Raw genomic sequence first — 25,911 nt, forward strand, 5'->3', positions numbered from 1 at the left:
CCCCTTACCTTCTGTCTTAGAATCAATACTAAGTATTGGTTCCAAGGCAGAAGATTGGTAAAAGTTAGGTAATTGGGTGAAGTGACATGTCCAGGGTCACACATCTAGTTCGCATCTGAAGTCACATTAGATCCCAGGACCTCCTGTCTCCAGACCTGGTTCTCTCTCTCCATGGAGCCACCTAGCTGCTCTCCTAGCTCATTTTACAGATAAGGAAAAAGTACAACAGGGTTAAGTGACTTGGCTACAGTTACATAGCAAGTGAGTGTCTCAGGCCAGATTAGAGCTCTTCCTAGACATGACAGAATGATCCTGAAATTGCTTGAATAAAGAGAAAACGGAAGCCCGAGTTTTAAAAATCACTTAGGTCTTAGCCCAATGCAGAATGTGTTAGTGAGGAGAGACTCCAGGTAGGCAGACTCGCCAGCAGACTGCTACAAAAATCCAGACAGGGAGTGATAAGGGTCTGAACCAGGATGGGGACAGCGTTGGAGAAGGGAAGGGTACCTATGGGAGAGACGGTTAAAAAGAGGCCTTGGCAACAGCTTGGATATGGAGAGAGTGAGCAGTTCGGGATGACTCAAGGGTTGTTAGTTTGAGGAGTGGGAGGACTGCGATGCCCCAAATAGTCACAGGAAAGGTTGGGAATAGGGAGGAAGTGACGTCAAATTTCAGAAGAGAGATGATGAATTCTGCGCTCCGCCCCCGCAAGTTTTTGTTTTGTTTTGTCTTTGTTTTTCCTGTTGAGTTTCCGATGTCCGGGCAACATCCATTCGAAATATCTGAAAGGCAGGTGGAAACGAAGGGGAAGCTGCATCCAAGCATCCATCCCTTCTAAAGGGTGCTCGCCCTGGACCACCAGCGCAAGATGGTGACGTCACAAAAAATCAGCAGTTACCATGGTGACGCGGCAGCATTCTAAGTCTCCCCAGATTACGCATGAGCACATCACCTCCGGGTTTAGCTCGGGTTCCCGGTGCAGCGAAATCGGTAAACTGCGACCAGGAGGGGCTGCCTTGGGGACTAATTTCAAGAGCAGACATAGATGAAAGATCTAGACAGAGGGGCGCGGCTCCCACCAGCCTAATGCAGCTTTGCGCTTGCGCAAAGCCAGCCCACGAACTACATTTCCCAGGATGCTCCGGAGCCCAGCTCTCCTGCCCGGAACAGGCTGCCAGGTGCGAATTCTTTCTCACAGTCACCAGGGGGCGCGGCATGACCGCACCCGGCCGGTGTTCTCTGGGAGTGACGCCAAGGCTGAAAACTAGATTGGCCTGTTTTCAGTATATGTAGTCAATTGCAGAATGAATGAATGAATGAATGAATGAATGAATGAATGAATGAATGAATGAATGAATGAATGAATGAGTGAATGGATGAATGATGAATGACGAAGAATGAGGAATGAGAAATGGCCATTGAATTTGTCACTTAAGAGACCATTGTAACTGGAGCGGGGCGTTTCAGTGGAAAGATGAGGTCAGAAGCCGGAGTATAGAGAGGGGAGAAGAGGGAGAGAGGAGGTTGCAAGGACGAAGGGTGCATGGCCTTCCCAAGGCATGCGCCCCAAAGTGGAGCAGGGGGAGCAGACAGGCACTTAGATCAAGCCCCCTTTTCTTTCTTTTGACGATGGGAAGACTTGGATGTGCCCGGAGGTAGTTGGGAGAGAAGAGAGAGACCCCAGAGGGATGAGAGATGGGAAGAGATGAGATGAAATTCCATCCCTCCTGCATGCAGAGGAGAAGGGCCACCCCTTCATCTGGGAGGGGGCAAGGAGCAGTGAAATTCGAGGCAAGATTCGCAGCAGCCGGCCTGATTGTGGGAGTTGCTGTAGGAGTCTTGGAGAGGAATGGAAAGATTTGGAAAAGCTACCGCTAGTGAATTAATATGGGAGTTTTTAAAAGTATTGACAAGGGCCAGTAGGTGGTGGTTCAGTGAATAGAATACTGAGCCTGGAATCAGGAAGACTCCTCTTTGAGAGTTCAAATCTTGCCTCAAACACTTCCTATGTGTGTGACCTTGAGCAAGTCACTTAATCCTGTTTGCCTCAGTTTCCTCATCTGTAAAATGAGATGGAGAGGAAAATGGCAAACCACTCTAGTATCTTTGCCAAGAAAACCCCCCAAGTGTGTATGACTCAAAATAAAACAAAACACTGAACAACAGGAAAGATAGACTCACTATAGACAGGGTTCAGTTGGAATAATGGAACACAAATTTATAGTGAACCCTTCCTGTGGTTTCATGATTTTATCCAACTTCTTTCAATCAATAGGTGACCCTTATGTGAATAAACATGAAGACAATAGATCATGGGAGTAGTGCAAAATTAGGGTTTGGCAGGGCAAGAATAAGCGGTCAATGGACTTGTGCATAGCTCATAAACATGGAAGGAGAAGATTTGTATGTGATGGCAAGATCAAGGGTGTGACCATCTTTTTGTGAAGATGAAAAACAGAGTGTATTAGAGAGGAATAGAGGAGTAGGTAATAGGAACTGAGTAGCCTTGGGAACTGGGAAGAATATTTAAGGGTGCATCACTATGCATGATAGTCTCTCATATTGAGGTGGAAAGACTAAGAACCAAATACAAATTTCTTCAAGGGAAGTAGTAGAATGTTCTGGGGGGTTGATTGATTTCACTGTCAGAGAGTAGCCTGGGTGATAAATTTGTATAATATGAATTTCAAAGGTGACTCCCTTAGTGAGTGAGGTTGATAGAGATATCAGAAATGGCAATGGCAATAACACCCATTCTCTTGGAAAATTCTTCCCATGTTCTTCTGAACTTGTTAGCTATTATTCCATTTAGTAAGAGAATTATGTTAGATTAAATGAGATATTATTTATAAAGTGTTCCCTCTCACTCCATTTCCCATACCAGGCCTTACAATTACTCATCAAAGATGAAGCTATTTAGTCTAAGGGAAAAGATCACAAATATACGTAAATAGGTTTATTATGACTTTTATTAATAAATTCAATATATTCAATAATTTTAATACTATTTTAATATGAATAAATATGAATCATTAGTATTGGGGAAAAAGTATTCACCAGTTCATAAAATACTTGATATTTAATTCATTGGAGGAGGGAGAATTCAAGCTACTTAATTAATTAGAAGCTATCATAACTTCATTATTTTAAAACAAATGATCACAAAATACATCTAGATTACTCTAGGGCCCATGAGGCTAAAAGTAAATAAGAGAAGTGGCAGATTGAGATTAGGTGACGTACAAATGAAATTGATCAGACCCAGTACCCCCTCTAATACCTGGTTATACGTGTCAAGTTTTTTCATTTAAATTTGTTAGGTGGTTGTTGTTTTTTAAACAATTAATTACTTGACAGGTGCCTTCAACATGGGTTGAATGATTGTGCAGTATTTTTTTTTTGGTTGGTTTCTCAATTACTATTGTGAGCACTATACTTCCCCCTATCCAGTTCCATCAGTTTTCTGTAAAGTTCTTTCTTTTATCACTCCCATTCACACCTCTCCTCTTTTATTTCCCTCCTCCACTAAAGTTGGCAAGCCATTCATTCTGCTCTAACCTGTTCAGCCTGAAATGCTGGCATTGCTGTCTTGGTGGAAGTCCTGCAGCCAGAACAGAAATGGGGGTTGAGAGCTGGAGTCATGGGCTCTGACTTGGTGAGGATACAGAAAGCAAATCCTTTCTTCCAAGATGTCAACAGATATTGGGGGGGGGGTGGCAGGTTACATTGGGCAGATCTCAGAAGAATGGAAGAAGCCCTTCTATAGTTCATATTGGCAGGACTAGTAAGTATGATCATTCAAAACTAAACCCTAGAACTGGGTTAGAGCAGAGGGATACTCTACAGAAGTAATCAATGTTTCCTGCATTGAATCGAATTTGTAAGTCAATTTGCCCCAGGTTCAGAAAGGTGGTAAAAAATAGTGGAGTGGGGATATCAACCAGGATCTCCAGGCACTAAATGCAAGGCTGGTGGGAAAGCTTCAGTAAGTCAAATAATCTTTTTTAAGCACCTATTTCATGTCAGACACTGGGTTAAACATAGAGGACCTAAAGAAAGGCAAAAAAAGAAAAAAAAAACCTCTGCTTTCAAGAGCTCACAGCCTAATGAGTTCAAGAATGTAAAAAGCTTCATGGCACAGGTCAATAGAATTCATGCTAGGGATGTCTGTTTCTGCCTCTTACCAACAATCAGCGAGGCAGGACAATTGAGCCATGGGAGCAAGAAGTCAGCATCTCCTGCTGACAGACAGCCTTAAGGAGGGCAAGTGCCTCCCTAACTCTCTAACCTCTCTAATTCTGAGATTGCCTGATAAGATGGGGTGGGGGGGGGGCGGGGGGAACTGATGACCAAGTGTTAGAGTTCCCTGTATTGGCTCTTATTCCTTGGCCATAGAACTAGTTAGAAGGAAGGAGAGAGAGGGTAAGTGAGACTTCTTTATGACTGAGAAACTTGGTTCCAAAGACTCTTAAGTATCTGGCTGGACCCTTTCAAACTCTTCCATGTATCCCTGTGTGAAACACTTGTGCTTCTTTGTTGCTTGTGTTATAGGGATACTGTTTTACTGTGCTAAGGTAAGGCAGATAGATTTCTGCCTAGTTTCTTCAAATTCCAAATCCATTTCTTTCTTTACTACATCTCAGCTGCCTCTGCTACTTACTTGTGGGATAATGTAGGGTAAAACAGTTTGCTTTTCTGTCCCTTGGTTGGATGAGGTGACATTTTGTGCCCCTTTCAATGCTAAATCCCAAGATTTAATGACACAAATGCCACTGAGCTGACATAGAGTCATCACCACTCAAGCCTTACTGTACTCTCTGCCTAAAAAAATCAAGCTTCTTGTAGCACAGCCCAAAATATGACACTGTGGGAACATTTTAGTGTATTGTGTTGTTCGAACCTAGCCCTATGAAGCTAAAAAAGCAGATCTTTTGCTTAGAGACCAGATTTGTTTAATGCTTAATTCAGATCCTGACCAGAAACCTTTCAGATCCAAAGATTAATGTGAGGAGTTTTCTCCCACTATGTATCTTATCTCCATACTGTCTTGGTGATGGCCAATCAGCCACTATTTCCTTGTTCCTTTATTCGAACCCTACATAATGCATAACTTAGAAAGGCTGAGGGAGAAGGCTACCTCATTTTCAGCTCAACCCTGCCGGATGACTTACTTAACTTCTTTCTAAATTATTTCAGTTCTAGGCTTTGTTCTCTGCCACATCAAAACCATAGAAGAGCTAATTCAGAATAGTTCTCAACTCTTCCAGTCACGTGTGAGTCATTATTTATGGGATCCTAAGACCTTACCAAAAACAAGATAGAGAGATAGAGGAGGTGCAGCTTTAAGGTGAAATTTCCTCCTTCAAATAATGTTGGCCCTTTAACCACTCCTGGGTGTTCTGATGTGGCTTCCATAGAATCACATAGCACTTGGGGACAAAGATGCAGATCAGTATCCCAGCACTGGAGGCCAAGATGGCAAAGGCCTCCACAGTCACCATGGTCTTTCCCTTGGTGCGTTGATAAGCAGGAAGGAAAGGGAACCAGACACTACAGAACACCAACATACCGAAGGTGATAAACTTGGCCTCATTGAAGGTGTCAGGCAGGTTCCTGGACAAGAAAGCCACAGTGAAGCTCCCTAGAGCAAGGAATCCCATGTAGCCCAGGACACAGTAAAAGGTGATTATGGAACCCTCATTGCAAATGATGAGGATGTAGGTAAGTTCAAAGTCAGTGACCATGTCTACAAAGGGTGGAGAAATGGCTATCCAGATGCCACAGAGGGCCACTTGGATGAGGGAGCAGATGAGGACAATAGCATTGGACACTCTAGTACTTGCCCACCTTCTGAGCCAGCTTCCAGGTCTTGTAGCCTTGAAGGCCAGAACCACAGTGATGGTTTTGGCCAAAACAGAAGAGATGGCCACTGTGAAGGTAATTCCAAAAGTCACATATCGGAGCAGGCAGCTAGCTGTGGTTGGGCGACCAATGACGAGCAATGAGCAAAGGAAGCAGAGGGTGAGGGAGAGAAGCAGAATATAGCTGAGAGCCCTGTTATTAGCTTTGACTATGGGAGTGTCTCTGTATTTCATAAAGATCATGAAGACTAGGCCTGTGAGGAGGGAGAAGGCAAGAGCCATACAAGTCACAACAATCCCATGAAGTTCTTCATAGGCCAGGAAAGTGACAACTTTGGGGAGGCAGCCATCTCTCTGAGTGTTTGCATATTGGTCCTCTGGGCACTTTACACACTGCTGCATATCTAAAGGGGAAGAACCAATAATCTCTCATTCCCTTGCAAGCCCCATTTCTGAATCTTTAGGTCATGGGAACAGATTCAGCCCCTCACTGAAACTGATGGCAACAGACTTTTAGGACTATCACATAGAATAAAATGATTTTTATTCATTTATTCCATGGGGAAAGATCATAAAAGCACAGATATATAGTTGAGAGACAACCTTAGATGCCATCCATTACAAATTGATTATATGGATGAGAAAACCAAGGATCCTATGATAGAAGTCAGTCTTACAAGAAATAAACATAGGAGCTGGGATTTGAACTCAAATCTAACAAACTTCAAAACCCAACAGCTTTTCCACCATACTGAGCTGTCTACCTCCAGAAAGGAAATTTGCCACTCTTTCTTGCTTTCTTGCTACAATCTTGCTGGATTGTGATCAAGTTTTTCAAATCCATTTTATTCAACTGACATTTATGAGGGATTCACTCATTGCTTCACCTCTGGGAATCAACAAGATTCAGATAACTCATGAATATGTGGATATCTATTATTTATAGCATCTATATCTATCTGCATATTTTGACATTAAAGGTTTTAATATATTTTTGCAAATATAACTATATACATACATGTAGACATATTGTATGAATCAAGTTCCCTCTCCCAGTGCACCTGATAGAACTTTGCTCTGTGTGTGTATGTGTTTGTGGGAGACAGCAGCTAGGAAAAAAAAATTGAGGATTCTCACTCTCTTCACTTTCTCCAAGTTTCATTTACTTTTCTTTAGGTTCTGCAGTTGCTTTAGGCAATTCTGGTTTCCAGATTCAACAAAGAAGATGAATAAGGCCAACCTCACTTCAAGTGACTGGGAAAAGTAAGATAAAACTCTTGAGAAAAAACTCACATGAAAGCATCTGGCAGGCTCCATAATGCCTCTTTCTCCTATGTGAGATTAAAAATTAATACCAGAACACTCCGGGTATTATACTTAACAAAATTTATTAATAATAAGTAAAGTAAAGGGGGCAGCTGGGTAGCTCAGTGGATTGAGAGCCAGGCCTAGAGACAGAAAGTCCTAGGTTCAAATCTGGCCTCAGACACTTCCCAACTGTGTGACCCTGGGCAAGTCACTTGACCCTCATTGCCTAGCCCTTACCACTCTTCTGCCTTGGAGCCAATATACAGTAATGACTCCAAGACAGAAGGTGAGGGTTTTAAAAATGATAATAATAATAATAATAAGTAAAGTAAAAAGCTAGAGTAAAAAGGGTGCTAACCTAGCCGTGGTAGAGAGAGAGAGGCAGAGTTATACAAACAACGTAAGCACGCAAGGTGGAGATGAAGGAGGAAAGGGATGCTGGGAGATCCAAGGGTACAAGATTTCTAATTATACACTTAGCTGCATGAAGAAAGTTTGGAGAACTTCTCTTTGACTAAGATCTAGGAATCTCTCTCTCTCTCTCAGATGAGTTGTAGTATGTCCAAATCACAGAGGTCTTTCATTCAATATTGTTTGGCATATATTCTCCTATGTCAACTTTCTCTGATTTCTATTTAGTTGGATAGATGGGTTTCTTTGCTACTTACTATTTATGTTCATTGTGGAACTGGTATTTGGTACAAATGGAGCCAAATCTTGGGTATAAAGACTGGGATCTTGCCTTCTCCCAATAATGAAGAGTGATCAGAAACTTAACTTGAATCTGGAAATCACATCCCATAGACTAATCTTTATTTTTTTATTTTTTTTAATTTTTTTTTAACCCTTGTACTTTGGTGTATTGTCTCATAGGTAGAAGATTGGTAAGGGTGGGCAATGGGGGTCAAGTGACTTGCCCAGGGTCACACAGCTGGGAAGTGGCTGAGGCCGGGTTTTGAACCTAGGACCTCCTGTCTCTAGGCCTGACTCTCACTCCACTGAGCTACCCAGCTGCCCAGACTAATCTTTAATTTGGATAATATTTAATGGGCTAGACAGATAGAATTTGAACCAAGTACCTCCTCTCTTTGAGAAGAGAAAAGGGGCCAAATTTCTGGCCCCCAACTTCCTGCTTCCCCTCTCTGGCAGGAATTTAGCCTACCTTAATGAAGGGAAGGGGAAAAAGAGGTTAGAGATGCTTGTCTGCCCCTGTTTTAAGCCAAACAACAATATCCCCATGTACTACATATATATATATATATACATATACTACATATATATACATATGTATATTTTTAAATATCCAAACACAATTTTGATGTGTATGTGTGTGTGCATGGAAATGTGTATGAATTCACAACCTTTCAGTGTCTTCTTCTTGCCTACCAAATCCTATCTAAATTCCTCCACCTGGCCTTCAAGACTTTCCCTGATTTAGCCCCACTCCAGAAATGGACTGGACTTTCTCACAAATTGGAGTTGGTAAATTAACCATCATTAGAGAACATGAAGCAGAGGCTGGAAACCACCAATAAGACTAGATAAGGGATTGGCCTGGATGAACAAAGAGGCTTGAAAGCTGAGACTACTTATTTTCTTTATTTTCTTTTTGATTTCTAGTGCCTAGTCTAGGTCTGGTAGAGGGAAGATTCATAACCAATGTTTGTTGGTGGAATGGATTAACTTGCTTTTGATTTGCTTAAGACCTTTACTGAGAACAAGTCCCTCATTTTCTAATGTATTGTTCTTAGGCCGAGGAATGAAATCATCTACTAATGTGTAGACCTGCTCTTTTCTACATTAGAAGAAGGTTCACTTGTGCACATGAAATTATATTCACAAATCCTTACGGTGTTGAAGTTTCCTCCTCCTTCTCCTCCTCCTCCTCCTCCTCCTCCTCCTCCTCCTTCTTCTTCTTTCTCTGGCTTTCAGTTGTCTAGAGAGCTCTCCCAGTGTGGGAGAGCTTCTTCCAAAATAGATCCATGATAATTTAGGAACCTATTATCTTAGTTACCTGCTCCACCAAGAGGTGAAGTAACTTTGTCAGGGTTACACAGTCAATACGTATATATGAAGAGCCACAAAATATTTTGGAAACCACACCCAAAAGTTCTATGTCCTTCCTATTTGTATTCCTTATCACTGTGGCTTAACACTCCCACCCTGAAGGATGCAGAATGGCAGGGGCCAGCACCACGGATTCTCTTACTATTGTGCTCTCACCTCTATGGTCTGCAAACTGACCCTCTGGGCAGGGCTCACAATCAAAACAGCAGGGAGACCATCCCTTGGTAAGAATCTGGCTGGACCCAGGAGGGCAACTCTCCCTGCAGACCGATTGAGGGACCTGGCAGGAAGCAGAGCACACACAAGGTTGGAACCACACTCTCTACTCAGGGAAGTTACAAAAGACATTCTGCCTCCTTACCTGTAGCAAAATGGCTAATGAGAAATATACCTAGGACTTGCCCACACCAACTTGATGGGAAGGCTAGCAAAGTGCCCAGAGGCCACTGACCAAACACAGCCACAGATGGCTGCCTCCTTAAACATGTGACTTTTCTGGTCTATGAATGCCATTTGGGAATAACTCTGTCTTGTATGAAACCAATCCAGACCTCTCATGATGGTCTTTTATCATGCCATGCTGCATTTTGGATCATTTCCAGATATATAGAGCATCAAAACCAATTACGCACACACACACACACACACACACACACACACACACACACACACACACACACAGACAAATGAAGAAAACCAGAGGCCAATATAAGTTTCTTGGAGCTGCATTATTTTTGCCACGAAAAACGAGAGAGTAAGGCCAAAGATTAGAGTAGAACCTGGAGTCTCTTGCCATATGAAGAACACTGGAAGGAATAAGGGGCATTTCGTCTAGAGAAGAGAAGACTTAGAGACACATAATAACTTTTTTATAAACCTTTAAGGGTTATGATGAGCATTCTGATTTTTCTATTGACCTGAGTACTTGAAAAATGTAAATGGAAAATAATGGAAAATATAAAAAATGACATAAAAAGGAAAATTTGATCTTGATGTTGTGAAAGCCTTAGGTGGAGGTCAACAATTAATTGTTGAATTAAAAATCTATTTTATTTTAGTGGAATTTTAAAAAAATCTAAAGGATTGAATAAATGCATGGCAAGGTTCATTAGACTCTGAAATTCTATTATTCTAGGAAATTTGATCCTGATATTTTTTAGGATAACTCTGATTCTAGAGTTCTTCTTGGGCTCCCTTGCATACTTTTTAAAAATGATGTAACATCATTTTTGCTTATAGGAACCTGAGGTAGGTGGCACAATGGATAAAGCAATAGGCCTGAAGTCGAGAAAAATTATCTTCCTGAATTCAAACTTGGTTTCAGACTCTTATTAGCTGTGTGACCTAGGAAAGCCAATTAGCCCTGTTTGTCTTAGTTCCTCTTCTGTAAAATGAGCTGGAGAAGGAAATGGTAAACCACACAAGTATCTTTGCCAAGAAAATTCCACTATTGAAACAAGTGAATAAAAAAAATCTTTTGGTTGCCTACATTTACAGTTCTTTAGGCTCAGGTGTTTTTATGCCTGGTCCCAAGTTGCTTGGATTTCCTCAAGTTTCCTCTGAATTCACTTCATCAAGACAACACACTACTAATGACTTTACCACTCTTTGTGGCAATGTCCAATTTCCCCGAAGCAACAGGGGATGCCTTGTCAGTATGACAACTGACTTTTGACAGTACAATAATACAAATGATAATAGCCACTTATTTCTCTATATAGCACCTTTGAGATTGGAAACCACTTTGCAGAAAAAGCTCTGTGAAGGAGATGGTAAAATAATTCATTTCCATATTTTGTAGAGTTGAAACTCAGAGAACATAAGCAAATCTCTTCCCCCATACTATTGAAGCTCACCTGGGTCTTTCCTCCTTTCCATTGGATAGCACTCTCATTGACAACAATTTCTTTTCCACATGGTGCTGTAGAATCCACATAGCCAACAGTAATCAAATCAAAGAAGCCTTCAGCATTTTTCTGTACATTCAGAATGTTGTAGACAGAAGGAATATCTCCATTGGCATCAAAAAAGACCTCAGTGTTCTGAGGCATCTGGAAATGTACCTTTCTGACATATTGCAAGAGCTGAAGACAGGAGACATTGAGAGTAATGGGCTTAGATTAAATTCCATTCCATTTTAAGAATATATCGTGCAGGGGGCAGCTGGGTAGCTCAGTGGATTGAGAGCCAGGCCTAGAGATGGGAGGTCCTAGGTTCAAATCTGGCCTCAGACACTTCCCAGCTGTGTGACCCTGGGCAAGTCACTTGACCCCCATTGCCTATAAAAAAAAAAGAATATATTGTGCAAAAGTAATTTGAGTTGCATGTGAGATGCAAAGACTAGGTCATTCAACAATTCAATTAATCTTTTGCCACTGGTAAAAACTGATAGGCTCTTACTCAGCCCTTTCCAGCAAAATTAACTAGGTCCATGGAAGATCCATATTCATTCTGGCAGTTTATGCATGTCCTTTGGGATAAAAGTTCTGTCTAAGGATTGAGTAACTATCTCAGAAAATCAGAGGGCTTCTACTCCTTAACTCTGTCTTTTTCTGCAGGAGAGTGCTGTCTACTTGTCAAGGGCTATGTGGATTTGGAGATTTTCAATCGGAAACCGGCTCCTTCCTGTCTTTGTTCTACTTAATATGACCGGCATGATGGAGATGTTCACCACAGAAAAAGAGCATGAATAGATCCTGCACATAATTGCGGCTGTTTGTTTTCCATCCTAACAAAGAATCAATAAGCAAATACACAGTGCATAATAGAAACAATGAGAAATACCATTTACGCCAAGTAGCCATAAATCTAAAGCTCTCCCTGACTCTAGAAGTTCTCCAGACAGTGCAGAATATGCTTTAAACTCAGCAAAAATGCATATTATGGATTTGTTTAGATCCGCATGATTCCCTTCACTCACTTTTGAGTAGACAAAGGAGAGTCAACTAGAAGTTAATTTATTTAATTCTTGTAAGGCTGGTCAAAAGATGAAGATATCCAAACCCCACACTCAGGATCTCAAGTGTTTGATGTCACCACCATTATTTTTTTCATTTAATGAATAGCATTTACTCCTAAATTTATTGTGTTTCAATGGAAACTGTTGTATTAGAGAAACTATAAGATGACAAGCGTCAGTAGCAATGCAGTCTCCCTAATCCTTTGGTGTTTGGAGGGACACACACACAAGCAGGCTTGACTGGAAGGGAGGGGCAGGATCTTGTGAAAGTGCTCCTTCACTTACCCCCTCCCATTAGGCAGTTGGAAAGTCAGTTAGAGTTTGGTAATGGAGGACAAACTGATTTGTTAACTCCTGGGCCAAGACAGTAAGTAAGGAAAGGCTAAATTCCTAAAGATGATAACTCTCTAAATTATTTCCTCATAGGATTGTATTGGAGAAGCTTGATGTCTTAGAAGCTCATAGGCACAGAGTTTAGGATAAACTTCAGGGCTACACGTAGGATGAAATTGGCTTAAGGATGTTGTGTGTATATCCCCAAAATATATATCTCTAGGTACTGTTCCCAGTGGATAAAGGTTTAATGATAAGTGGGAATGGGAAGGTGGGAGATGGATTAGGATTGATAAGGTAGGGGAAACTCTCAAACAGTTATGTCAAAAGTAGCCTCTCCCCCCAAAGAGGGTAAGGTATCTTGAATGGCTGATCTGCTCCCTAACCCTATAAATATTCTTCTTCTAAATCAAGACAGCTAAACTAAGGTAGACTGTGATATTGTTGAAAGTCTAACCAAAGTAAAACGGCTTTGGCAGTGAGGAACTGAATGACTCAGTTCAGAGTCACCCAGATTGCAGAGATAGCCCCAGACTCAAGACTCAGGACCCAAGACCAAGACAGCAGAGTGACCTGCCTCTTTTATACAAGGGCTCCAACTGCCTTTAACTGCCCCTTCTCTTAGAGTTCTGGGGGGGCACTATGGAATTCTGTGATGTAGCCTGAGCCCCTCTCTGAAGCTTGAACCCCTCTCAGCAATATGGATCTCAAAAAACACATTATTTTACAAAGATTACAGAGACAGTATCAAAGCAAGCAGTTCTTACAGAATTTCAGTATGAGCAGACATTTCTTTGAACTGCTTCAAGAAACAATGAACTTGTGGAATTGTGATTTCAAAGGACTCGTTCATTGTCTGGCCTGATTGAGCTGCACCTTTCAGCATCACTGAAACATAAGGAGACTTAAGAGATCTGAGACTATCTGAGCTCACTCCATGCCCACTTTCCAGTGAAGATCTAGAGTTGGTTACTGGTCTTAGGGTTCCTGTCCTCTTGGCAGAGAATTCTTTCTTCTTTCACCCAATACTGGAATGATCATCATTTTTGTCATTGTTTTCCCTGAAATATGCTGTCAAGAACTGAGCATGACAGACCACTTGTGGCCTGACCAGGGCATAGGACAGTAGGACTACCACAAGAACCAGTAGGTGCTGTGTATCTTTAAATGCAGCCTGTGATAGCCTTTACTTTTTAGGCCTCCATGATCTCATACTGAATTTGCAATTCACTAAAACCCCAGATTTGCTTCTTTATTACCAACCATATCTCCTCTATATTATATTTCTGAGATTGATTGTTGAGCCCAAGAGGAAGAATTGATTTTCTCCTACAATAATTTAATTGGTATCAGTTTTAGTCCATCATTCTAGCCTGTTGAAATCTTTTAGAATGGTTACTTTCTCATCTAGCATTATAGCAATTTCCCATGGATTTATGTCACCTGAAAATTTAATAACTGTGTCATCCGTGCTTTCATCTACATCACTGAATAAAAATAACAGAGGCTAGATCTAAGGCTGGATCCATGGGGTCATTAACTAGAGACTTTTCTTGGCATCGGCATCAAATCATTCATTAATAACCAATGGAACTATTTGTTAAATTGTTTTTAAATACAACTAATTGTACTATTATTATGTACTTCATGTCCCTTCACATTTTCCATAAGAATTGCATGAGAGAACTTATCAAATGCCTAGCTATAATTAACTAAACTATGGCATTTCTTTCTTTTTTAAATCAGATTTATAAAAACATAAGAATGGAACCTATGAAATCATTGGTATAGAAGGGTCTCAAATGAAATAAGTCCTTATACCTTCCCAGGGTGGCATCTTCACAGCAATTCATTATCTTAGAGAGTTACTTATGTTCAAATAGCAGGTAACTGTGTCAGAAGTTAGTTCTGAATTCATGTCTTACCATGCCCAAAACCAATTCTACTCAGGATGCCATAGTTCTTGTTTGTCTGGCTTTGTAGTACTCTCAAAAAAGAAAGTGAGGTTAGTCTGGCATGGTTTGTCCTAAAAAAAATCTCTCTGACTTTTACATTTTTACTTACTTTTCACTAAACATTTTAAATGACATATTTTATTTATCAGAAATGTACATGCTGGGGGCAGCTGGGTAGCTCAGTGGAGTGAGAGCCAGGCCTAGAGACAGGAGGTCCTAGGTTCAAACCTGGCCTCAGCCACTTCCCAGCTGTGTGACCCTGGGCAAGTCACTTGACCCCCATTGCCCACCCTTACCAATCTTCCACCTATGAGACAATACACCGAAGTACAAGGGTTAAAAAAAAAAAAGAAATATACATGCTACGCTATAATAGTTATTATTCATTTGTCCTCCCCTTTGCTCACCCAAGTTGGGACTATACTCTTCATTTCTGTTCTATTTCCCCCACTTTAAAATTATAGAGACAGTGGCTGAGAACCCTCTTGTGATTGTTCTTCCAGTCCCTTAGATGTAGTTCATTATTCATGCTTACTTGAATTCATTAAGGATAACTAAGGGAACTGTTAGCTACCAACTACTTCACCACTATTATTTTTTTTCCTGTCCATCTAATACAAAAACCATTTTCTTTGGGAGAGGAAATAGAAGCAAACTAAACTTTGAATAATTCTTCCCAATATCTATTTGCTATAATCACCCTATGGGCACTTAACCATCAGTCTCTTTCTTAAGTCTTCCTCCTTCCCCCAAAATGCCCAGAAAGGCCTTTCTGTTTTCATAAACAATTTAAAGAATGTTAAGGCTAGAGGGGACTTTCTTCCTTTTTGGAGTAGGTCATCTAGTTTGAGCCTATCATTTGATAAGTAGAAAAAATAAGACCCAGAAAGATAAAGTGTCTTACCCATACTTATAGTTATAATCTGGGAACTTGACAATGAGATCCTAGTCTTTAAAATAGGCTCTGATCCTTTAAAGTGACCACTTGTGGCCTGACCAGGGCATAGGACAGTAGGACTACCACAAGAACCAGTAGGTGCTGTGTATCTTTAAATGCAGCCTGTGGTAGCCTTTACTTTTTAGGCCTCCATGATCTCATATATAGTCTTCATGAAATTATTTGCCTTCTCACTGAGGGAGGTGAGTGGGAGAAAAATTTTGAACTCAAAATTGTGGAAAAATAAAAATAAAAATTATTTTTTCTTATAATTGGAAACATTTAATATTAACATTTAGCAATGAAATAAATATAGACCAAAAAAATGACCATGTGGAAAGCTGTGGACAGACTATCTCCAAGCATATGAAGAGTTGATACTGTGTGATGACAAATGTCTTCTAATTGGCTGAGGAAACAGAAGGATTAATAATGATTTTAGACACACTGTACATGCACTGAATTTGCAAATAATAATTCAGATGCATCCCTATAATATTGAATCTGATTAGATTTTCACTGGCCAAGGCCTTTTCTTTTATATTCTAAGATATAAGATTATATTATATATTTAATATAATAATAAGATAAGATAACATATAAGAATTTATTTCCTAAATTCAACATGTTTAGTCCCCCTTTGAGATTTGTTCAGATAGTCAGTTCTGTACTTTTCTTTGAAGAGTCCCTGGAAGGGGCAGCTAGGTGGTGCAGAGCATCAGCTAGGAATGGGGAGGACCCAAATTCAAATTTGGCTTCAGACATGTCTTAGCTATGCAACCCTGGCTAAGTCACTTACCTAATTGCCTTGTCCTTAACTCTCTTCTTCCTTAAGAAAAAAGGTAAGGGGTTTAAACAAAAGTTCCTAGAGTTTCAGTCTGCTTTTCTCACATATCTACTGGCTATAAGTGCATGGTTATTTTATATGTACACATACATGCATGTACACATGTATGCATAAGTATGCATACACGTGTGTGTGTGTGTGTAGTCTTACTTGGACCCTCTCACCTGCCAGGGTCTGAAGGTCTTGATATCTGGGCACATTCTGTTTCCAGTAGGATCTTCTCCTTCCTCACAGGAGCTCAGGTCCTGGAGGGCATGGGCTATACTGTACACTGCTTTGTAAGCATTATAGGTTATACTCAGTTTTCCCAGATTGAATGAAGGGATGTCTTTGTCTTGTAGGTGCTCTGATCCTGTGCAGAGCTGGTCTGCTCCAGGCTCTATTCTGTTCCCCAAGGAACTTGTGTCCTGGCCCTCTCCTGTGCAATTAAAATCATTTCCTCCTCCAAAATTCACAAAGATATCTTCTGATGTCCTATCTGGATGCAGTTGTCTGAAAAACTTTGGAAACCCTTGAATTGTTGGCTGATTCAGAGAGATGCTGATAATTTGAGGAAAATCTGAATTGTATCTCATCAACTCATTCCATGGAGTTCCAGTGAGTACATAGCTTCTTATCCATATCTTTCCAGAAATGTCATTTGGTGAGAAGAAATGTAAGAACTCAAGATAATTTGAATTACTTAAAATAGTAATGATGACTTTGGCTGTTGATTTTTGAAACAAGCATTGGTTTTGTTGGAACTTCTCTGGAAAATGAAAAGCAGGAAAAACAATAAGAAATTCCTGGCAGATGCCAAACTTCTCCAGCTCATCTCTCATCAGGGAGCTCCCTTGATTCCCATAGTCATCATCAGAAGAGACAATTCCTACCCAAATCCAGCCAAAGTGGTCCAGCAAGATGGTAACACCTTGGAACCAGGCTTGGTCATTGGAAATTGTCCTCAAGAATGAAGGAAAGTGGGTCTTGTCACTCAGGCTGACTATGCTGGATCCATAGCTGATCTGAAAAAAAAAAAAAGAAATTTTCTAGGGATGAAATAACAAATCCCAGCAAGAGAAAAATGCAAGAAATATTCAGCTTTATGTAAGTGTTGACAGATCAATTTTGCATATTAATGAATATTTATTATTGGATCAACATTCTCAATTCTTCCATATCTCACGTGAAAAGCTAGGCTCTCAACAATCTACCTACCTATCTACATATCTATCTAGATGTCTGTCTATCTATCTATCTATCTATCTATCTATCTACCTACCTACCTACCTATCTATCTATCATAAACCTAAAAATATCAACAAGCATGAGAATTTCAATATACAAAGAAGAAGATGATTTGTGAGAAAGTGAACTTACATTATGCAACACTTTAAAGTATTACATATTTATCTTAATAGTAACGAAAGTGCCTTGTTAAGAGTGTCATCTCTTAATTGAATATTTTCATTTCTATGCATTTTAATGTTTTGATTTGTTGTTATTCTTTCTTTTCTTTCTCTTTCCCTTCTTTCTCTCTCTTCCTGCTTTCTTTTTTCTTCCTTTTCTTCCCTTCCTTCCTTCATTTTTCCTTCTTTCTCCCCCCTCTTTTGCATCTTTATTATTATCCACAAACTCTCTTCTCTCCCAAGTGTACACTTATAATAATTAATGAGTACATAATAAATAATTGATCTACAATTTCATTAATTTTCAGATTTTCCCAGTAAGGAAATTCCCTTAACTATGTCAATACTGCACCTTTTATTCTATATATAATCTTGCAAAATGAAATGAGCAGAACTAAAATAATGTTGTACACAGTCACAATTATAATATATCATGATCATCTGTGAATGGCTTAACTATTATCCACAAGGTAAAGGACCAGGACAACTGAAAGGACAACTAATGACCACCACCATAAAAGAACAGATAAAATCCAAATGCAAATTGAAACATACCATTCTTTACTTTATTTCCACCTTGAATTTTTGTCTAGTGTAAGTCTTCTTTCACAACATGATGATCATGAAATATGAATTGTATGTTAATGTATGTACCTTTATCATATTACCTGCCTTCTTGTGGAGGGGTTAGTGGTGGGAGGGAAATTGAGAAAATGGACTGTAAATATCAGAAAACAAATGTTAAGAAATTGTATTAACATGAATTAGAAAAATATAATCTTACAAATTATATAATCCTACCACAAGCATTGAAAAGTTGGACCAACTCATCAAGGTCACACTGTCAATATTACTTAGAGTTGAGACTTAAAGCATTGCATCTTTCTAGCTTTAAAGATAACATGCTATCCATTACACTGTGCTGTCTCTTTCATATTTAAGCAAGATAAAAATCAGCACATTGGCTATTTCTGAAAATATATCTCCCTTTCCCCCTTGTCTAGTCTGTCTTATAAGGAAAGAGGCATGTGTCATTATGAATTTTCTGAACTTCAGCATGGTCCTACACTGATCAGAGACCTAAAGTCTTTCAAAGATGTTTTGCTTTATATAATTTTAGTCATTGATCTCCTGGTTGTGTCCTTTTTACTCTGCACTAATTCACTTAAGCCTCCCCAGCTTTATTCAACTCATCATATTCGCATTTTCTTAGGAAGGATTGATATTTCACTATATTCATATATGATAAGTTTTACATTTCCAGTTCTCCTATTTATGGGCTCCTATGTTATTTCTAGTCATAGTTAAAACAACAACAAAAGTACTTGTGTAGTTATTTTTAATCATTTGGATCCCTTCCCTTTTTTACTTTCTTCTTGGTACATAACAGTTTCATCCCTGTGTCCTAGGGGGACACATATTTTTGTGATTTAGGGTGTTGAGTTCCCAGGTGCTTTTCAGAATGATCTCATCAATTGGCAAGCTTACCAGTCAATTATGAATCAGTGTGTCTGTCCACTGACAGCCCTTTGATTAATTAACATTTTTGCCAGTCTGATGGATGTGAGATAAAATTTAGAATTGTGGCATTTACTGTTCTTTTACCATTAGTGATTTGGAGCATTTTCAAATAACTATAGCTTTTATTTCATCATTTGAAAACTGCTTGTTCACATCCCTTTAATACTTTTTGTCCCTTCTAATTGTATATTTATCCAATTTCCCTATAAATCTTAGATATGACTTTTATCAAAGAAATTTATTGTAAAAATTTCCCTGTTATTTCCCTCATTTAAAATTATACTTATTTTCTTTTGTGAAAGCTTTTGTTTTATTTCATTGAAATAACTATTATATGTTCCAGGATTGCCATGTGCCTTATTTACATATGTAATGATGGATTTCATACAAACCCCAATCGATGTAATTTACAAAAGATATTCTTTGCCCAGATGCCTTTTATATAAGAATACTTCTGTGATGGAACTAAAGAATCAGTTATCAAGTGGGAAATACTTTGATTGAGTCAAGAAGGGCTACTCCTATATGCTAACTGCTGCTTAAAATAGCAAAGAATTTAAGTTGTTTCTCATCCCAGAAGAATCCAACTCAGTGGTTGAACGTTCAGTCCAAGGGTTGAAGTTTTCAGTTCTAGCTAAGCCCTTGGAGCAAAATCAACCTGAGGTGGAATGGGGAGACAGAAGTAGAGATCTTCCTCTTTTTCTACTCTATTTGTTACTTGGCCAATAATAATGTGTCTTACTTGGAGGTGAAAGACAGATGTTGAGAATATATTCAGGACAAATAGATCATCAAGGAAATGTAGCTTTAGGACCTTCCCAAGGCATGAACTCTCAGTGCCCAGAAGACAGTTACACATAAAGGAAACTTAATGGGGACTCCATGAAGGGAGAAATAGCATTTCCAATAACCAGGGTTTATAAGTTTACCCTTTGGTGGGAAATATTTTAAGTTTGTGCCCACTCTTCCTATACATACTTCATGTGTTTCTGGGAGAATGCACCCCTAGTTTGGAGGTTCTTTCTGTAAAAAATTATACTCATCAGATTAGTAAATACCCCTTCTAAAAGCTATACTGACTAGTACTTACAGAGTAACATGCACAGGAGGACTCATTAGGTACACTATTACAACACATTCTAAATGACTTACCTAGAGATAGAATTTGGAGAAGTCAGTTGACTTCTGGGGTCCTGGTCCAGCAATATGAGTAGTTTATGCTACATATGTAAGTTCCATTTTGAGATTATTATGTCATTTGGTATTCATTATTAGTCTAAACCTAATCTTTACCGGAACTTTCTGGTTTTCATAGCAGTTTTCGTGAAATAAATTGTTTTAACTTAAAAGCGGCTGGGGACACAGTGGATAGAGATTTGGACTTGGAGTCAAGAAAAAACCTGAGTTCAGATATGGTTCAATATGAGTTCAAATCAAAACTAGAGCTTTAATTAGCTATATGAGTCTAAGTTAAGTCACTCAACCCCTATTTGCCTCAATGTTCTCAACTATAAAATTGAGATTGTCATAGTACACCAGAGGGTTTCCCCAAAAGTCAAATGGTTAAAAAGCTTAGCACAATGCCTGACATATAGAAGGTGCTGTATTATTGTTTATTCAATTTTCTCCCCTTTTCTTTAATCAAATAATTAGTGTTTTGGGGTTTGCCTAATATGATGAAACTATTGTTGATTGCTTCCAAATCTTCTTTACTTAATCTTTTCACTCAGAATTTCTAATTTTTTATTCAATATTCAATTGGTGTTAACAACTTTAAAATTCCAAAAATTGTACTGTAGACTTCTTTTTTCTACTCTTTCCATTTTTTATCTTTGATATTTTTGACGATTTCATCTTTCAGATGAACTTTGTTATCATTTGGTTTAGTTCTGTGAAATAAGTGCTTGGAAGTTTGTGCTTCCAAGTGATGACACTAAATTTGCCAATTAATCCATGTAGAAAATCAAAGTTCTCGAGCTTATAATGATCACAACAATACTAATGACAATTACATTTACATAGTTCTTTGGAAAGAAAGAATTCCATTTCATTCGTAGAATCTCATAAATGTAGAATTGGAAGGAGTTCTTAGAAAACTCAGTCTAACCCATCCATATATAACCAGGAATCCCTTCTAGACATCATTGATAAGCAGGCACTTCACTTCTTCTGGATGATATCAGAGGATGGGGAACTCATCCTCTTCCAAGAAAATTCATTTTGGAGTTTGAGGTTACTCTGTATTATGTAATGCTATGTCTTGAGACACACCTTCCACCTTGGCCAACCTGAATTATTCACTATTCTCCAAATATGCCCTAGTTCCCCCTCCATTAGCCATTACTCTTTAAACTATAATTTGGATGCCTGTACCTATCTCCCTGTATGCTGAATAAGCCCAAACCCTCTTCTACATCAGAATTCTCTGTAGTTCCAGCTGGTATGGTCCCTTGAGCACTCAGTATGCAGAAATCTAAAAGAAATGATATGTCCTATGTATAAAAATGCAGAATATAGGACATGTTAGGCCCCCTAGTAGAATAAAAGTAATTCTGGAATCGTGGCCCAATAATGTGGATATGAGTCCCAGATATAAGATTTCTTGCCTGTTGTGGAGCTATGGGAAACACATGAAGTTATTGTATGCTTCAAACTCTATACGCCTAATGGGAAGCACATGATGGAAATTCAGAGATGCAATCACAGAAAATTACATCTCCCAAAGGATGAAGATGCTGGTTTTTTGGATTGATAAGAACTCCTGGAGATCTGAAAATCCCAGGTTTCCTCAAGCTCTGATATTTATGATCCTGTGAGAGCATAGTTGTGACCTTTACTAGCTATGAGATCAAAGAGAAAACATAAGGGCTACTGGTTACAGATTGAAACCCAGAAGAATACATAAAGGATTCCAAGTTCAGCCCCACACTTTTGTAGATGAGGAGATTAAGGCCTCTCAAAATTAGGTGACTTGGCCAGAATCACAAAAGGTAACATGTCAGAGGGTAGAATATAATCCCAGATCCCTAGACTCAAAATCTATAGTTCTTTCCACTGATTTCCTATTAGATTTTTAAGCCTTCTTTTCTTTCTTCTATAAAGTGGATGTAATAACACTTATCCGGGGATAATAATATATAAAATAAATATAATATGAATATGTAATAATATAAATATAATATAAAAATAAAATATTTATCTGGGGATTTTGAGGAAAATACAGGGATGGTTCATTGCAAAGATTTTCAGAAATAACTCCTGTGTTAACTAATTTTGTTTAACTCTTTCACTGAATGTTGTAAGGGAGAGTTAAATAGTTCAGAAATATTGGGAAATGACTATGATATAGAAAGAAAAAAGAATCAGCAAAACTAAAAAAAAATTAGCTATTAATGTAACTTTGATATGTAGGAGACTTTTTCATTCAGTGAGATCAGAGAAGAGACATGGTTGACATAACCAGAGCTGGTAAATGGTGAAAGATGGTAGAAAGGTAGCAGAAGGTAGAAGAAGCATTTGAAGTTACTCACCTGGGGGAATTTATAAAGTCCCAACCATCTAGCTATAGGCACAGAAAGAGCAGAACGAAGTTCCCCAACGAGGGCAGTCTGGGGAGGCTGGGCTCGGCAGCTGTAATTGGGGACTGGATTCCCCTGCCCAGTCAGAAAGTCCATGGTTCCCAGGAGAACCCCATCAACAGAATCCCCAGAGTCCCAGATGGAGAAGCCCAGGGTGAGGTTGGGGAGCAAATGGACATCTCTGTTGATCTCCTCGGTGGCAAAGACAAAACCCTGGCAGGCCGCAGAACCCCAGTATAAAAAGCTACATATGGATGAAAAATGGGAGTGTTGGTATTTGCTATTATTGGCAGAAAATATCCTTTTAGCTCCTCTCCTCTGCTTCTTACTGATCTCCCCGATAATGATTCTTTCCAAACATAAGAGTCACAACTTTACCTTCTATATTTTAAGACTGACAATGATTTATGTAAGTAGTGTAGCAATCCAATGATTCCCATTTTACAGATGAGGAAGGAAAGCCTTAGTTATGGGAAGAGGCTTACCAAGGATGATAAAGCTTCCAAGTGACAAAGCTTAAACTCATGCCTTCTCATTTTAATCCGACCACACACAATGTTTCCACTCCCTATTCCTGTCCTACTCATCACCATGAATTTCAACAGTTTGATTCAGAAAATTTATTCAGTATTCATGTAGCAGAGCAAAAATATGAGCTCCATATCAGATATATACTAGTGTAATTGGGAGCACAGGAGTCCTTGGGGCCAACCCTTGAAGCATGCCTAGATATTCCCTGCCTGATTCCAGTCCAAGAATCTACATGGAAGTTGGGAGCAAGCCCATTTCCCACTGGGAAGACTTAGAGGTTTGTATTGTGTGCTAGTATACAGCTCCCTCACTGGCTGCTGAAGGCAACAGGAATGAGGATTCTGGGGTGACTGAGCTGCCTCTCAGTGGGTATACAAAAGAAGTCATGTACCCTTTTGTTCTCCTTCTTTTGGGGCTGCCAGCAAGGCAGACCTACTTTGAGCTGCCTCTGTGGGAACTGAGTGTTGGACTGGAGAAGAGATTTTTGAGTACCCAGTGAGTTTCAGAGGGTCTTTGGCTTTCATCAACTAACGAGGGGGCTCTTTGTCCTCCACAAGACAAACCCCAGAGTCATCAATCCCAGGAAGCAGACTCACTCCAAGATTGGGTGGTTGCATGGCCTGAAATCATGCTGGGAATACCTAGAGATGATACAAAGAGTGGCTCTCATTAGCCAGTCAACACCATTACACTAAGATGAATGCATATAGCACAATTTGGGAGCTCAAGAATCTAACAACTCTTTTTTATTTTTGAGAGGGAGAGGAGTTGAAAAAAGCTGAAAAGGAGCTACCAAAATATTGGTAACTTTTGTTTATATTGTGGCTGGAAGAAAAGAAAATTGGTTCCCTATATCTAATTTCCTTTTCAAAACCAAGTTCTTCCTCCCTTACTGGACTCAGTTTGGACCAAAAATGGACCTAGAAAGCTACTTATTTCGTGTCTGCCTGGGATTAGTCAATCTATGCCCAGTCAGTTATCAGGATATTCTTCCAATTCAATCTGAAGGGGTGATAGGAGTCCATGTGCTTTCACAATTATTTGAAGACCTCATTATCTTCCCTATATTTTCTGTGATTAAATGTATGAGATAGATGTAGTGTGGTAGTGGGATAGAAGAGTGATGGGACCTCATAGTTATCATATTATGGAAATAGATGCTTGATGCCAGATGCCTTTCATTTAATTTCTTGTAAGAAAATTGAGGCCCAGGAAAATAATGTGATTTGCCCAACCAGTGATGATCTGAGCCATCATGTGAATCCAGGTCTTTATGACTGTAAGTCCAGAACACTATCCATGATTGCAGCCTGTCTTCCCCCATCCCTCCCTGTCACTACATTTCTACAGTGTTTTAAGCTTTGCTAACCATTCAGCATATATAATATGATCTCTATAAAAACTCTTTGAGATGAGCACTATAGGTATTATCAGATCCCTACATTATGCAGAGGAAATAGACAATTTATCAGTATGATAACTGGGACTGAGGTCTCTCATGGCTCCAGGTCTTTGACTTACACCACACATTGGGAGTGTCTCTGGACACCTTGGAAGTGGGGGTTGGATGACCATTCTGGAGACTTCTTCCTCACTCATTCATTCAGTTAATAAATGGGGATGTCTGGGTCTGCATGATTTCATGGGGTCTCTTGTGAGACTCATACCATGATATTAAATATGTGAAGCTGGTTACTTCCCTATTTTCCAGGAGACTTTTGAGAAAAGTCTGGATGACTATTAGTTGAGGAATTTTGGAAAGATAATGGAGTTCTTCAAGACTAGAGAAATACTGGCATGCTGGACAGAGACAGACAAGAGAGAGAAAGTATGACTTCTTGAAAAACAGGTTATTCCAAAATTGTTAATTCTTTTTTTGACCAACATTTACACATTAGCAAATGAAATAAATGAATGTTGAGGGTATCTTGTTGATAGTTTGCTTATAATTCAAGAGTGCTTTTCACAAACGTCTCATAATATTCCTGTAGAAACATTGGTATGATGTACACAAAACTATTTAGGAGTTGGAATGGGAACCCAGCTGAAAGAGTAGTCACTAATGACCAACTTGGATGAAGCTCTTCCTGGGATCTGGATTGATTTTGACCTTTCTCAGCCTTGGATTCCTAATTTGTAAAGGAAGTAGTTGGAGTAGGTGTCCTCCAAGGTATCTCCTGCTTTTAGGAAATATGATCCTATCACCTAATTTATGCCTCTTTTTGACTTAGGCTTTACCCCAGTGTTCCCAATTTTATACTTTGGGGACTACTAGAACAGGATTAATTCCCCAATCCACATGACGTCTCTCTGAATGCTCAGTTTCCTCATCTTTAAAATGACAATCTGGTTTCCCATATAATTCTATGTACCAATCAACCTATGGAACAGAAGCAGTTAATTTACTCAGAGCCTTGGTACAACTCACCCTCTTTTGGGAAAACTTCCAATCCAAACACACATGTTCTATTATTCATGCTCACCCTGTGGAGTTTCCTCGAGCAGGTGGGGAAGTAAAGTCACCAAAAGAAGAAAAGTTTGTAGAAAGGATGGGAAAAGCACCTCCAATCAGCACATCTCCCATTCTCTCATATTTCTGGGCTGCTATCTTCAGCTTCTCATGCAT

The 25,911-nt window shown here is 39.3% G+C and overlaps 1 protein-coding gene across 1 annotated transcript; it reads right to left on the reverse strand.

Annotated features, from left to right (window-relative positions):
- Window positions 1–5,342: 5,342 nt before the first annotated feature.
- On the reverse strand, window positions 5,343–25,911 carry LOC123240771 (vomeronasal type-2 receptor 26-like). The gene is made up of 6 exons (XM_044668483.1): window positions 25,769–25,911; window positions 22,707–22,998; window positions 16,432–17,271; window positions 11,093–11,320; window positions 9,393–9,516; window positions 5,343–6,265 (listed from the first exon to the last, which is right to left on the reverse strand). The coding sequence occupies exons 1-6, from the start codon at window positions 25,909–25,911 to the stop codon at window positions 5,343–5,345; spliced, it is 2,550 nt and encodes an 849-aa protein (XP_044524418.1).

The sequence above is a fragment of the Gracilinanus agilis genome, chromosome 3, assembly GCF_016433145.1.
Source record: "Gracilinanus agilis isolate LMUSP501 chromosome 3, AgileGrace, whole genome shotgun sequence".
Lineage (NCBI taxonomy): Eukaryota > Metazoa > Chordata > Mammalia > Didelphimorphia > Didelphidae > Gracilinanus > Gracilinanus agilis.

Excerpts from the sequence above, each read along its gene's own strand:
- LOC123240771 (XM_044668483.1), bottom strand. The coding sequence starts at position 25,911 with ATGCATGAGAAGCTGAAGATAGCAGCCCAGAAATATGAGAGAATGGGA. Across the intron at positions 17,272-22,706 it reads GACTTTATAAATTCCCCCAG|ATCAGCTATGGATCCAGCAT; the intron begins GTGAGTAACTTC and ends TTTTTTTTTCAG. Across the intron at positions 11,321-16,431 it reads AGACCTTCAGACCCTGGCAG|CTCTTGCAATATGTCAGAAA; the intron begins GTGAGAGGGTCC and ends TCCTGTCTTCAG.